We start from the raw sequence: 16053 nt of genomic DNA on the forward strand, positions 1-16053 counted from the left end.
ATGGCGTCTGAGAAGGCCGCAGTCCCGGCCCTAGTCCGCGTCCCCTGCCAGGCCCAGGGCCGCTCGCAAGCCGTGGTGACGCTCCTGGTGACGCTGCCGGCGGTGGCCTCGGGCTATTTCGTTAGCTTTGCCGCTCACGCGGAGGAATGCTTCTTCGAGCGAGTCACCTCGGAAACCCAGATAGGGTTCATCCTCGAGGTGACTGAGGGCGGCTTCCTGGACGTCGACGTGGAGATTACAGGACCTGATAATAAAGGAATCTATAAAGGAGACAGAGTCCAGTGGGAAATATAATTTTGCAGCTCACATGGACGGAACTTCTAAGTTTTTTTTAGCAACACAATGCCCACCATGACTCCCAAGGTAGTGAAGTTCACTGTTGATATTGGAGAAGCTCCAATTGATACTGGGGAAGCTCATCAGAACAAGCTCGAAGAGATGCTTAACGATGTCGCTGTGGCGATGACAGCGGTAAAGCACGAACAGGAATACATGGAAGTCCGGGAGAGAATCTATATACACAGAGCAATTAACGACAGCACAACCAGCAGATTGATCCTCTGGTCCTCTTTGAAGCTCTCGTATTAGTTGCTAGGACATTGGGACAGATCTACTACCTGAAGAGATTTTTAGAAGTCCCGGAGCGGGCAGGGGGCTTGGTGGGGGGCGGGGGGGGGGGGAGGGGGAGGAGGGAAGTTGTCTGAGAAGGTTTTTCCTAATAGACCTAAACACCCAGGGCACTGTTTACCAAACATCTCGGTATGTCACGTAGTTTCTAAGTTTTTGTTTTCTGAACTATATACTCATTGCTTCTCTTTCTTTCTCACGACTAGGTTTTGAAAACACACCTTCTTAGCAAGGCTTTCCTGACAACTTTGACACTTAATTGGCATAACTTCTCATTTGAAAAGTGCCTCCAACACAGAAAGCATTCTAGAGCTCCAACACCATAAATGAAGTGTGATCTAGTCACATTTTGTTTGTCCTGTTTTTCTTTGGTTGTCACAATGAAATACAGTTTGTTCATAACACAGCACTAAGGCAAATACAGTCTATTACTAAAAATGATTGTTCATGTTTTTGGATCTCTAAACCTGCAGGAAAAAAAAATCAGTTCTGTGAAGTTCTAAGGAACAGATTAAATCATGAAAAACTGTCCCACTGACCTTGTGACACACACCATCGTAACTGAATACTTGTCTTTCATTTAGGATAGTTTTTATTTGACAAGCCCACAAACTTTGTTCTCCCCTAAAGAAAATGGGAATTTTCTTGAGGTTAGACCCCAGGATTCAGCCATCTGTATTAAAGTATAGAACAAGTGCCTAACTAAGCAGTTTTGGTTTCTGCTTGACACTTCCGATGTGTAAAATTGAAGTTGGAGGCTGTTTTCAGCAATTGCTGGTGAATTAGTCTTTCTTGGCTGGCAGGTCCAGCTCTTTCCCTCATCTCTGTGTTGGCACTTAAAAAGGTGTATGTTAATCTAAGTTGGGAAAATCTGGATTCCTGATGCCAAAGGGTTGAAGGTTGCTCTTGGATGTTATTGCAATGTTATACAGCCACCATTTATTTGATCAGAAACAGTGGCATTTTGGGCCACTGTCTAGCTAAGGAGGACTGAGCATAATTCACAGTATTACGGTTCTTTTTTTTTCCTTCTTGCCTTTCATTTTAGGCACATGTGAATTTTGTTTTGCGTGAAAAATGACGTTTTCTTGGTCTCTGATGAAGGGTTGAAAATTGAAGCATCTGTTTATGGTGTGGGGCTCATCAGGAATATGTTGTGACTGACGTATATTAGCTACTTGTACCTCTAAGTTTACGCTAGTCAAACTAACAAGCTGACTTTAAAGACAAAGTCAGCTTGTTAGTTTGACTAGCCTAAACTCAGAAGTCATTTCTGTTCATATTCCAGTTTCCCAATGTTATCTGGCCTACTGCCCCCTTTAAAAAAATTACCCAGGACCCCCCTGGAAATCTACTTTAATTTTTTTAATTTGCATCATTTCAAAAAAATATAAAATATATTATGTTTAAATGCCGCATCTGAAATTTAATGATTATTGTAAATTTGTGGTCTTTTTCCTATTAAAATTTTGATGATGCAATATTGCATCATATAACACATAGTATCATATTGTAAACAAGTCATCACACACACACATTTTCCTGCCTGTGCATGCTGTACTTCCCAAAAATGTACATCATACTTGCTGCCAAGACTTGCTTGTTAAGACTTGTTAGTAGACTTGATCACTGATAGGTTATAACTTGGATTTTGTGTTTTTATTTGGAAAAAAAAATGTAATTACTATGACTTTAACTCTATTACACAACAGATGAAAAACGTATGAACAATTTTTCAAAATTTTCTTCTCTTCTATCCTTATGCTTCCACCGCCCCCTTATTTCCCTTCAATGCCCCCCAATCCTACCTAAGGTGACTACCCCCCCCATTGTTCCAGTGACCCCTAGGGGGCAGTATAGCCCTATTTGGACACCTATATTTTTAGACCTAGGCTATTGACTCTTGTTCTTGATAAGTTCAAAGATAAATTGCTCACCTCAGTTGTCTAGGCTGCAACAGATGTAGCTAAGCTCCTTGGAAAAACAGAAGCAAAGTTTCTGCTTCTTTTCTAGTGGTCCCTTCCTCAACTGATAAGTAATTATATCTTTCAACTCTACCCCTTTTTGCCTATGATTCCTTCCTGGATTTTCCTTTCCTACACTAGTAACTTTGGATGCTAGAGTTTAAATGTGGTAGCTATATTGTCCTATTGCCTCTAGGATCCAATAAAAACTCCTTCCTTTGGCATTTAAAACTTCTTACAATCTGGCTCCCATCTACCTTTCTAGAATTGTTATGCTTATTCTCTTCACATAATCTATGGTTCAGCTTGGTGTTCCTAACACATGCTATCACACCTCTCATCTCTACTTTTGCATGGACTGTCCCCTATGCCTCTAATATGCTCCCTTCTCACCTCTACCTATTAGAATTCCTGGCTGCCTTCAAAACTCAGATCGAGCACTACTTTCTCCATGAGATCTTTTCCAAACCCCACAGTTGCTAGTGCCTCCATCTGCCTCCCTCCTCGTTGCTTTGAATTTACTTTATAGATATTTTGCATTTCTATACATCTATATCTATCTATCTACTATCTATATCTAAATCTATCTATTTATCTATCCATACACACATAAGTTATCTTGTCTAGCATCCCCTATGAATCTTTTGTTCTTTAGGGTAAACATCAGCAATTGCTTCAACTGATCCTCATGTGATATGATCTCAAGGATCTTCACCATCTTAGTTATCCCCCTTTGTGTATTTTTGAATTGACCAGTGTTGGTCCTAAACTGTGGTGGACAGGTCTGACCAGGGGCAGAAAAAAGTAGTACACTCACCTCTTGTTTACAGAAGCCACACTTCCTTTAATGAAGCCAAAGACTGAACAAGGCCTTTTTTGGTTACCATGTCACAGTGCTGTCTCTTGCCGAGTTTGTAGTCCACCAAAGACTCCAAAATCTTTTACTGAGAAACTGATTTCTAACCACACCTTTATCATTTGGTATTTATGACATTGATTTTTTGAAGCCCAGAATAAAATTTTACATTTACCCCAACTAAGTTTCACTTCACTGGAGTCAGCACAGTGCAAGATCCTATCAAAATTAAAAATAAAACAAAACAAAACATTTTAGTGAAGTTTTCTGTTTCTTATATGGCTTCCCTTCCTCCTCCCTGAGAGACATCCCATATGACAAATTTTTTTTAGAGAGGAAAATAAAGTCAGCAGAAGGGATTGAGATGTTGACAAAGTCCAAAAATGTACAATATATAACACCTGTGCACCTTCTACCTCCATAAAAGGGTGAACTGTGAGTATCTTCTCATATCTCTTCATTCAAGTCTCACTTAATTTTTATAATTTTGTTACATTTACTTTTAATTTTTTGATATGTTATTGTTCTTTCCATTTAAATTGTTCTAGTTACTTTGTTTGTTGTTTTCTTGACTCTGTTTACTTCATTTTGCATCATTTCCAAAGATCTTTCCATGGTTCTCTGTATTCATCACATACATAATTTCTTGTACCACTGAAGTAGCTAGCCTTCCATCACATTCCTATACCACAATTTGTTTAGATATTCCCCAACTTATGGGCATCTACTTTGTTTCCAATTCTTAGCTATCCCAAAAAGTGCAGCTATGAAGAGTTTGGAGTACATGAGGGCTTTTTTAAAGTTGGTGGGTTCCTTGGGGTATGAGGCCAGTAATGGAGCATCTGGTTCAAAGGGTAAGGATGTTTTAGTCATTTTATTTGCACAATTCCAAATTACTTTCCAGAATGGTTATAGCACTTTATAACTCCACCAATAACGTATTAATGTGCCTATCTTCTCATACTCCTCCAATATTGAAAGTTGCCATTTTTGTCGTTTTTGCCAATTTGCAGCATGTGAAGTGAAAAAAGAGTTGTTTTGATTTGCATCTCTCTTATTATTAGTTATTTGGAACATTTTTACGTGGAGTTGTAAACACCTTGCAGTTCTTTTGAGAACTATTGGTTTATATGCTTTAAGGAATGGCTATTATATATGTATGTCTATATATATAAATTTATATATTTATTAATTGTTTATATATCTTGAATGTCAAATCCTTATCAGGGAAATATGTCAGATATACGAAGTAACACTTCCCTTTTTTGGATTTAGTTGATAAATAGTTCATTTTTTCCCATCACCTTACTTTTATTTTGAATATGTCTTTGTTTTTTAAATGAGTTTCCTGTAAACAACATATTGTAGAGTTTCATTTTCTTATCCAATCTGTGACTCTTTTTTCATTTTATTGAATTGTTTAATCCATTCACATTTAATATTATAAGCATTAGATTTTAATTTTCTTCCATCATTAAAATTGGAGTATTCTTTTCAGATTATGATGTTTTCCACCTCTTCAGCTGTAAACCAAAGTATGGGCTATTCAGGGAGTCCTCTGGTGTGAGGGCTTGCTGAGCTCTTTTCAGGGCTGCTCATCCACTTAGTGTCCACCTGTAGCCTCAAGAAGTTGTGGCATGTGCAATGGCCACATCTCAGTAAAAAGTCTCAGCAGACAGACTAACCCAGGTTGAGGTTGACAAGCCTCAAACCCAACAGTGAATTAAGGGAATGTCTACTCCAAGCATATGAAGATTTCCCTATGGAGGGATGGATGGATGAGAACAATTTATTCCAATAGCCATGAGGGCAGCTGAAGCAAGTGCTACGGAGGGATTAGAACTTGATCAGACATTGAAAGCTCCAACGTCATTGGCTGCATCTCAAACCATCACTGGTTGGCTTAACTTTAGTCCTGCCACTGGACTTCGATGACTCAGGAAGAGAGAGTGATACTGATGACTTTGTGCAACTCTGCAACACTTAAATCCAATTCACATACAAGTCAAGATTTCATCCATCATCCACTACTTTGTTCCAACATTTATTGGTCCCATTTGAAAACAAAGGATAAACAACAATGTTCTTTCAGTTACTTTAATCTTTCTTATAAGGAAACCCTGGTTCTACTATTTCTATTCGTCTTATCCCTGACCCCCTCTCCTTGTTTCCAGTCTCTTTCCCTTTATGGTTTTTGTTTATTACTTCATTTCTCCTGCTTTTATCTGGTTATGTATTTCTTCCCCCTTTATTTTTTCCTCTCACTTAGTCAGGTAGATTCTCCTTTCTTCTTCTCCCCTGTAGATAGGGGTCACCAGGTTCTATCCATAATGCCACCTCTTCCCTACTATCTCTACCGTATTTCTGAGTTTGCCTGTCCCCTTGTATACTTTTAGCAGGAAGTCTCTTACTGATCTTTCCGCTGTCAGTCTGTTTCTGTTGTTGCTTCCAGCATTTATTTGTTCTTCCTGAATTTCTGTTGTTTTGGATGTTTGAGAAACAAATAATCTTTTCAGTTCTGGTTTTCTTTCTAAAAATGTTTCAAACTCTTCTTTATTATTAGCCATCGTTTTTGTCCTATATGGTTGAGCTCAGATTGCAATGGTCATCCTGGGCTGCATCCTAAGCTCCAGTGCTCTTCAGAACACATTATTCAATTTCCTCTTCATTTTTTCTAGTGGTAATAGAATGGTCTCGCATTATGTAAACATCCTTCCCTTTGTATTTGAAGATTTTTCTCCTGATGGCTTTGTGTCTTCAAGTTTACAGCCTTGGGGTTTTCTGGAGTGATCTGTGAATTCTTTCAACTGGAATTTAATTTTCTATGTTGAGAGGTTCTGGGCCATTCTCTTCTATTATTTCCTTTTTTATGGTGTTAAAGTTTTTCATTCTATCATGATTTCTGGGAGACTATCTCACCATCATCTTTGAGATCAATATGTTTTGCTTGTATAGTGAGCATATTTTCTTTTAATGTTGGTTTTTGCTTATCTTCTTTTAAATTGTCCTTTTGTGTATTTGTATTCCCAATATATTGTTCTCTTGTTTCTTTAGTGAGGCTTGCCATTGGTGATCCAGGATTTTTTTTCTTCTGCTCATTATTTTTGCTGTGCAGGACATAAATTTTGCTCTCATAATTCTCATTTATCTTTTGAACCACTCAGACATAATGTGTTGTGGTTCTAGGTTCTCAACTTCCACAGGGTCCACTGTCTCAACAAGTGTTGGATCATTTTCCCTTTTTTGCAGTATTTATTCGTAGATGTTTAAACTCATTTACTGCATCTGGAGATCACATCTCCTTCTGTGATTATTGTTATTTTGTGTTGATTCATCTCTTTATCTTCAAAGTCCTTGAGATGTCTTCTTCTTAGAATGATTGGTATGTTCTGTCTTTTTATCCCCTTATTTTCATTATCAATCACTTTTCACTCCCTCTCCTCTGATTGTGGTTTCCTTAAAATCTGGATCACAAAGGTCTCAGCCTCCTCCTGTACTGGATAATTAATTCATGTTTCACCAGGCTAGGTGGTCAAAACTGGTCATGGATTGATGTTGTACTATTCCCTCACGCATCCTGGTAACCTGCCCCACTTCCTCTGTTCTTTAGGTTTCTGGCCAAGCAAGGGCAGTTCAGGGCCAGCTTTAGAGCCCACTTTTGCTGGCATTGGCAGAGGCTACTTTCTCCAGTTGGGTTTCAACCCCTAGCAGGCTCCTGTTACTGAAGGGCTATTACCAAGCTGGTTGTCTGGCCCAAGGAAACTTCCAGAGCCTAGAGCCTAGAGTCAGGGGAGAGAAAAGAATGAGAGGAAACTGAGGTACAAGGGTAGATTTTGATGTAAGTTTGTGCCATGTCCTTGGGTCTTCTAGTTCAGCCTCACTGCTGATAGAGTGGGAGGTGGGGGAGGTGAGTGAGTAAGCTCTGAGTGAACTTAGGGTCAGTGAGCATCATTTCCTAGAGCTTTTTAAAACACTCTTTTGGATTCCAAGTGTCCTAGATCATGAAAACAGCTGAAGTTGCTTTATTTTTGGTGCATAATTTCTGTTTTGGAGAGATCTGAGAGGTCATGAGGATTGGAGAAAATGTCTATTCTTCCATTTTGTTACTCATATGACCCAAAAATCTGTCACAAGATCTTTTTGGATCTGGCCCTAGTCACCCACTGTAGTAGTTTTTCTTTCTAATTTTGTGTTATTTGCCAATTTTATAAGCATGATAACTACTACTTTAACCAAGTCACTGAGAAAAATGTTAAACAGCACAGGGCAAACACAGATGCTTGGTAACATGCACTGGACACCTCCTTCCAATGCGGGATACAATTGTTAATAATGGTTATTTGAATCTGGATGTTCAACCAGTTCCAAATGCAACTACTTGAACTCTTGTCCAACATAGTGTGTGAGACTTTATCAAAATAAGAAGACTTGTTCTGCTTGACCCCAGAGAGCAGAACTAGAAGCACCAAGTGTGACTTGTTAAGAGACAGATTTAGGCTTGGTCTTAGGAAAAACTTAGAACAATTATGCTGCGGTTGGCTCCTATTTGCTAAAAATCCTTAAGCATACCCTGAATGATTACCTGCCAGGGATGCTGTTAAAGGGATTCTTGTTGGAATGTGAGTTGGATCAGATGGACTAGGAGGATCAGTGGATAGAGTGTAAGACTTGGAGTCAGAAAGACCTGAGTTTCAATCTTGCCTCAAACCCTTGCTACCCTTCTGACCCCAGAGAAGTCACTTAACCTCTTTGTGCCTCAGTTTCCTCATATGTAACATGTAATAATAGCATCTATCACAAAGGATTATTAAGAAAATTAAATGAGCTAACATGTGTAGAGTACTTTGCAAATTTTAGAACACATATAAATGCTTATTATTATTATTATTTCTCAAGTGGTTTCCAGCTCTGAGATTCAAGGTTTCCTATTAAGCCTCATACCTCTAGTCACTTACTTAGGGTCACAGAGGTTAAAGTCTGACCCTCTTTCTACTATATCACAGTTTTAACAGAGAGAGAGAGAGAGAGAGAGAGAGAGAGAGATTGAAATCAGATCCCTTGTATTGGAAGTCATGAAGAAGTGGTTTTCTTTTTAGAAAATCCAAAGTTTAGGTAGGAGAACTACATTTTCTCTACAGAAATTCAGGGAATCCCTAGAGCTCATCAATATTCTAAATATGTTCCACCTTCAGCTTTCCCTTCTGGGTCCTTGCTGGATTCCCATATGCTCCTTTAGCCAACAGGGAAGCTGAGCATAGATCTGGGACTGAAGGTCCCAGGTAGGTCCCCGGGGGCAAAGCATAGTGTCCTGGTCCCTCCCCTACTAACTAATCCCTCTCTGGATTAGCCCCAATCCTTCAGGGCTTTCCTTGGAACAATTTAGGCTACAACTGCCTCCTGCTGGAACATGTTGGTTATTTTCTGCATCAGGAGGAAGGAGGGACCTGGCTTCCCCCAAGCTCAACACATAAATTCCTGGTTTGGGCAGTTTCTGTGAAACCCTGGACCTCAGCTGAGTATGTCTTAGTGATGGTGTGGGGAAAGAGTGGCACCATCAAAGGAAGCCTCCTACCTCCAGGCAGGACTTCAGTTGTACTTCTAGTCTTTTCCAACAGAGGATATTTCAAAGGGTTTGGGGCAGGGATGTCCAACCTTAGGTTTTTATTGAAACAATAGACAATATATTTTGATTTGTCATTTTACTGAGAGCTCTGTAGTGGCTCGGCTTAATTTACTAAAGCATTTATGTAAATTTTTATGCTTGTAGGCAGGTGGCATAAATCTTACTGTGGGTTACATGTGGTCCATGGGCCATGTTTTGGACAGCCCTGGTTTAGGGAGTGACCCAGGAAGGTGCCTACTGCCTACTAGGAATCCTGGCCAGATTCTCAGGAAGAAAAGGGTCAGGAAAGTCACCCAGAAAGTCAAGGAGTATCTAGATGCCTGTGAAGTCTGGGAGCTGGGCAGGAGCCCATTTAGAGGCTGTGACACTGAGCATTTTTCCAGCTGAGAGACCAACATGAAGAGCAGGTATGGCAGAAAGAAGATTAGGTTTTTTTGGGGGGGGGGAGGACTTTAGCAGCTTATCGACATAGTGGATTCGGTGAAGCAGATATGGCTATGTCTGGGTCAGATTTAGGATAATTCTTGGCTTCCCCACAAAGACATGGTGCCCTGTTAGTGCTGAGGTAGAAGGAAGAGGAGATTACAGTGGTAGAAGGGGATACTTTAGCAAAAGAGGAATAATAACTCCCATTTCTAGAGCCCTTTAAGACTTATAAAATTGCTTTCTTCACAAATAACCTATGAGGAAGAGCATGCAAGGATTATTTTTTTCCCACTCATAGATGAGGAAACTGAAGACAAGTGACCTGCCTAAGTTGAGGTAGCTCAGTAAGGATCAGAGTCAGGGGAGACCTGAGTTCACATCCTGCCTATGCTATATCAAGCTGCCTTTCTGTTGTGATATCTCCTGCCTCCTGATTACTTTTTCTGTGTCCAGTTATATCTAATCTAGATGACCTCTTTGGGTTGGAGTGATCTCTGAATTTAGGGGGCTTGTGCCCATCAGACTATGGAATCTCTGTGTCTCAGGATATAGACCTAAAAGCATAATCCAGGACCCTCTGGGTTGGTTTACATGTGCCTGGGAAGACAAATGATAAAGGGGGATAGTTATTAGGGAGTTGTATGTCTGAGTTACCTTATAGGATCAAATAAGATAATAATTGTATAGTACCTGGCATATAGTAGGTGCTTAATAAATGCTTGCTTCCTTTCCTTTTTATTCCAGATGTTTCTAGTTCCAGAGGCGGCTTGGTGTAGTGGAAAAGATATTTAATTTGTAATTGAAAGACTTAGGTTTGATGTCTGGTTCTAGAACTAGTTGGGTAACACTGGGCAAATAATTTAACATTGTTGAGCCTCAGTTTTCTTGCCTGTACAATGGAGATAATAATCCCAAATTATCTACCTCATAGAGTTGTTAAAAAAAAACTCAAATGAAATTATAATAGCTTGCATTTATATAATGCTTTGCAGTTTACAAGCTGCTTTGTATGATTAAAATTAACTATAATATTGTTATTATTTTTTTTATCCATAGGCTCCTGTGTGCTTAGCATCACTTTTTGCCTTAGCTTGCAGGGGGGTGGGCAAGAGTGAAGGCCATAAATAAAAAAAGCATCTCTATTACCTTATGCAAACCCCAAGATCATCACCTCTAGGTCTTCTCTGAGTGAGCTTAGAGAGTCCCAGAAGTTTAGGATCTTGCATAATAATGCTAGGTATGTTCATAACTCCATTCTCCTCCTGTGCCCTCCCAACAGACATAGGGGATATAGGAGGATGCTGACCCTACATGGTACCTGGAGGAAAGGGAAAGATGGGTGGAATGTACTTGGAGGAGCTACAGCTCTACTGTCATAAGACCAGGCAAAGAAACACCTTCTTGGCTGACATTACTAAGGGTTAGATTAGTTTGCCTGGCTGGGTTGTTGTCTTGAGCCTTATAAGCCTGCTAATGCCAAGGTCTTTAAGTCTGAAAGATAGGGAAATTCTTACCGGTAGTTCTGCCTTCTTATTTGTAGTTTTCCCATGCATGTTGATTATAGTAGACCACGGCCTGTCTATGCAACATTTAGGATGAAGTGATGAAATTTTCCTCAGTTTCCACATCTCTTAAAAAAGGGATATTATTCTGTGTGCTACCTCCTTTACAGGGATATTGGGAGGAAAGCAAGTTCTAAAGTCTAAAGCATGATAGAAATGGGAAAATCTTTGTCTTTGTTGTTGTCAACAAATTGACTTATTCTCTCCATATAATCAAGGGGAAGGTGAGGTCCCCCTGAGCCATCCTACTATTCTCAGGAGAGGTATTTATGATGCCATTATACATGACATCAGGGAAGAATTGTTCCCAAATATTCCTTCTATCTTCTCAGCTCCATAAGGTCAAGGATTCTCTGTCAGGGTGACTAAAAACACTGTGCTAGGAACATCTGGGCCTAGTATACAGACTTATAGAATGTCATAGTTAGAAGGGACCTATGAGAGGATATGTAAAATGGTAGGGGGAAATGAGAAACATAGGGACAATGAACAAATTGAGGAAACTGAGGCCTAGAGAGAAAAAGGTAATAAGTCGCATAACTGAGATTTGAACACAGGACCCTTGTCAACCAAGGCTAGTGCTTAAACTGTCCATCCTTCAGATTGTATGTGAAAGGCCCAAAGGCCACCACCTACATGAAGCTTTCCCTGATTTTTTTACCCTCTGTTTCTCCCCTTCTACATACACACGCCACCCTGGGGTGTTTGTTGGGGTCGGAGTTAGGGAGAGATTCCAAATATAGGGAAAATGAATAAGCGTATACAGGTGGTAACTGCACAAGGCATGTTTAGTCTGCTCAGTGATTCTCTACTGTCTATAGATTAGGTTGTATTCCCTGTATCCTCATCTTTCAAGCCTTTGCAGCCTGGCATTTGCTTATATACAAGGGAGGATCCAGAGATGAGTGAGGCTGCTATGTAAAGGCCCCCTACAATAAGGCCCCACCCTAAAGCTTATGGACAGGGAAGTGGTGTTACCCTGTTAGTGTGGCCAGAATAGATTGGAGAGGCAGATACCAGAGGCATGAGACCTGTTAGGAGACTGTGGCAGTAGTCCAGGGAAGAAGTGGACATGGAGAGGAGGGAATGGTTGGGAGACCCAATCCTCTGAAAGGATAAGGGAGAAGGACTACCCTGACAGTTAGCAAGCCCTATTGACTCTGCCTCTTTAGTGCTTTTACAACTCTTAACACCTGTTTTAAAGCTTGTTCTGCTCCATCTGCCTGCCAAGACACATTTAGCTTTGAATGAAGGGGAAACATCTGAACGTGGCCTTCCCTTACCTCTAATACTTCAAGGTATAGAGGTATAGAAATGTAAAATGACTTGCCCACAGTCATTTAGCTAGTTCTCTAACTCCTAATTCTGGATCTTATCCCTTAAATAGCTGTTTGAACTACCTGTTTCACAGTGTAGTTCTATAAAAGTGAGCTATTATAAGAATAAAAAACATACTCACTGTGACCTGACCATGAGCTGATTTCTGGCTTGGTATTACCTACAACCCTTCAGGGAGACCTTTTGATGTTGAGGGATTCCACAGAGGTAATATTAAAGTACAAACCCAACATGATGAAGGCAATCATGTGTCATATTGATCTAGCAGTCTTGTATCTAACTCATTTTGATGTCAGCCCACACTTGAAAAGGCAGATATTAATTCTAATCTCAGGACCCAAGCAATACAGTAGTCAATCCACTGTGTTTGTCCCTGCTAGTAAAACATAAGAATTATTAGAGATCTTGCATGTGTTCTCATAAAGTCGCAAACCCTGTGAAACAAAGTTCTTCGAGAAATAAATTGGGAATAATAGGATCTCCGCTGAAAGAAATTACTTCCAAGATGAACCTTCAAGAGTTTCCCTGCTGTTCCAAACCAGAGCATATCCCTACAATAGGCAACAATTAAATAGCCCTTCTTTATGTCTTCCCATGGCCCTGGATCAACTTTAAGCATTCCATCCTGACATGTTTTAAAAGTAGAGAGAGGTTTTAGTTAAGATCACCTGGTGTGGTGCCCCTAACTTTATAAAATATCTTAAGGGGTGGATTGGTTTGAATGGGTGGAGTAGGAGAGAACATAGCTTATGTCCTACCAACATGTGGTGATAGGAGTGAGCAGGAAAAGCACAGAGGTGTGTGGAAAGTAGTTCTTGGGGCCAGCTGTTAACCACAACCAAACAGGTCTTCAACGCTTGTCCCTTGCTTCTTTCCACTCCAAACCATCATTATGACCCAATCCTTTGAAACCTGCCTTGCCTTACAGCATTATGCTTCTGCTCAAGAATCTATGCCCAGGCATCCTAACAGAAGGCCAATGGAGGTATAGCAAGGTGAAGTAGGGCAAAAGAAATTGGTCTACCTATTCCCAACTGGCTTACAGAGACTCATTCTGTTAACAGAGGAATCAGTTTGGAAGCTGTGGCATCTGTCACTATGGCCACCACCCTAGTTGTAGTTTTTATCTCAAACCAGTGGATGTAATTACTATAGGCATACAAATGGAAGAAATGTGTTTTTTGAATGAGTATTTAATTATCATCCTCTTGATTGTAGATTCTGCCAGCCTCCTCTGTATGGAAGGGAAACTCAACAATCTGTAGTTTCTAGAAGGGGAAACTCCACTGGGGTGGGGGGCACATGTGAGTGGGTCCCATCACCCCCACCATGTTCCCCCATCAAAATGCCTGCTCCACCCCAACCTCTTTCCTGCTGACTGGCATCCCTGGGCTGGAGCCCTTGCACATCTGGCTATCCATCCCCTTTGGCTCCATGTATTTGGTAGCTGTGGTGGGCAATGTGACCATCCTGGCAGTGGTAAAAGTGGAACGCAGCCTGCACCAACCCATGTACCTCTTCCTATGCATGTTGGCTGTCATTGATCTGGTTCTGTCCACCTCCACCATGCCCAAGCTGCTGGGTATCTTCTGGTTTGATGCTCATGACATTGGACTAGATGCTTGCCTTGCCCAGATGTTTGTCATTCACTGCTTTGCCACTGTTGAGTCGGGTATCTTCCTGGCCATGGCTTTTGACCGCTATGTGGCCATCTGTGATCCACTGCGCCACACCACAGTGCTCACCCATGGTATGGTAGGTCTCATGGGACTGGCTGCCCTTTTGCGAGGCATACTCTACATTAGCCCCTTGCCTTTGATGATCCGTCTGAGACTCCCCCACTACCGAGCCCGGATTATTGCCCATTCCTATTGTGAGCATATGGCAGTGGTGACCCTGGCATGTGGTAACACAAAAGTCAATAATCTCTATGGCATGGGAATTGGCTTCCTTGTTCTGATCCTGGACTCACTGGCCATTGCAGCCTCCTATGTGATGATCTTCCGGGCTGTTCTAGGACTGGCCGCCCCAGAGGCCAGGCTCAAGACCCTGGGGACATGTGGGTCCCATATCTGTGCCATCTTAGTTTTCTACATCCCTATTGCTGTATCCTCCCTCACCCACCGCTTTGGCCACCAGGTGCCTCCCCACATCCACATCCTGTTGGCCAATTTCTACATGCTTATCCCACCCATCCTCAATCCCATTGTCTATGCTGTCCGAACCAAGCAGATCCGAGAGAGGCTTCTCCAAATCCTGAAGGCAGGAGCACAGCTCAGGTGACTACCCTAATGGTAGTGTCCAAGGAAATCAGGCTGTTTATAAAAAGCAATGATCTTTCACTCTCTATATTTCCCTTAGGACAGAAAACACCTTTGAAATGCTGTAGTACAATTAAGGATGTTAAGGACTTTCTGATTTTTGAGAATCAACTAAGCCAAGAGCTACATTCCTTTCACCATAGGGTTAGTGCAAACAATCACTATTAACCCCTCTAAGTCTCAGTTTCTGCATATGAAAAATGACTGTGTGTCCTGGGGCATGCCAACTTAAACCCAGAGGCCCAGTCTGGAAACAGAAGCAGAAGACCTGAGTCGAGAACCCTTACCCCAGACTCTCTGAATGCTCTCACATTTGTCTTTTCTCAACACTCAATATAATATGAACTTGACTAGTCTGGGGGTATATTGTCCTTCAGAGGAGAAATTCCAAAAATCATATTGTTGGAATGATGGATGTCCTCAGCAGTCAGAAGGTAGAAGTTTTAATTGGAGGCTTCTGAGTGAGTATCAATGAGTCTGGGTATATTCTGTGTTGGAATGCTTGTCACCTCCTCACCCACTCTTTTTACCTTTGGACAACCATTAACAATTATATCTGTATCTTGCCCCTCTTAAGGGGGCATTGGGTGAGAGGGGCCAATAACACTTTCCAACTTGCACAGCCAAACAGGAATGAGGCAGCGAAGGAGAGGGCTGGAGGCAGACAAGGCATACATTGGCCAGATGGGAAGTACATCAGATAATACACATTTATTAATCACTGTTCTAAGTGCACTAAGCTCTGGGGATACAAAGAACAGCAAAAACAATATTTACCCTCAAAGAGCTCACATTTTAATGAGGGGAACAACAGGCAAACAACAATGGGCCTACAAGGTATAAACAATGATTATGGAAAGTAATCCCAGAAGGAAGGCACTTGAATTGAGGGGACCAGAAAAAACTTTTGCAAAAGGTAGGATATGAGCTGAGACTTGAAGGGAAAGGGAAAACACTTTCTCACACACCAATGCCTTCTATATTTGAAGGCACTCGTATTGATACTTTATTCATTTTTAATAATATAATAATTTCATTTGCTCACCAGAGCTCCATAGATTTCTTTTAGATGTTAAGTCATTAGACAGGGGTCAATATGTGGTCAAAGAATAACATCAAACTTAGGGAAGGGAAATTCCCCACACTGAGTTTGAAACTCAAACCTCAAAGGAGTCTTTAAACTCTGACTTCCACACCCCTTCCACATTTCCCTTCTCTACAGAAGGTTATTTAGAATCATCCCAGTTATAACATTTTCTTTCTTCCTGGAATTAGGCCCCTCATTTATTTAATGGTAGAGTTGGGTCTAGGAACTGTGCACCTTGGGTAGTCCTAA

The 16053-nt window shown here is 41.0% G+C and overlaps 1 protein-coding gene and 1 pseudogene across 1 annotated transcript; both read left to right on the plus strand.

The window, feature by feature from the left end:
* Positions 1-1708, plus strand: LOC118836650 (annotated as a pseudogene).
* A 12002-nt stretch (positions 1709-13710) lies between these two features.
* LOC118840120 (olfactory receptor 52M1-like) lies at positions 13711-14679 on the plus strand. The gene has a single exon (XM_036747630.1). The coding sequence runs from the start codon at positions 13726-13728 to the stop codon at positions 14677-14679; it is 954 nt and encodes a 317-aa protein (XP_036603525.1). The 5' UTR covers positions 13711-13725.
* The last annotated feature ends 1374 nt before the right edge of the window (positions 14680-16053 follow it).

Source organism: Trichosurus vulpecula, chromosome 2 (assembly GCF_011100635.1).
Source record: "Trichosurus vulpecula isolate mTriVul1 chromosome 2, mTriVul1.pri, whole genome shotgun sequence".
NCBI lineage: Eukaryota > Metazoa > Chordata > Mammalia > Diprotodontia > Phalangeridae > Trichosurus > Trichosurus vulpecula.

What these genes read in the sequence shown, in the direction of transcription:
- LOC118840120 (XM_036747630.1), top strand. Translation starts at nt 13,726, where the DNA reads ATGTTCCCCCATCAAAATGCCTGCTCCACCCCAACCTCTTTCCTGCTG.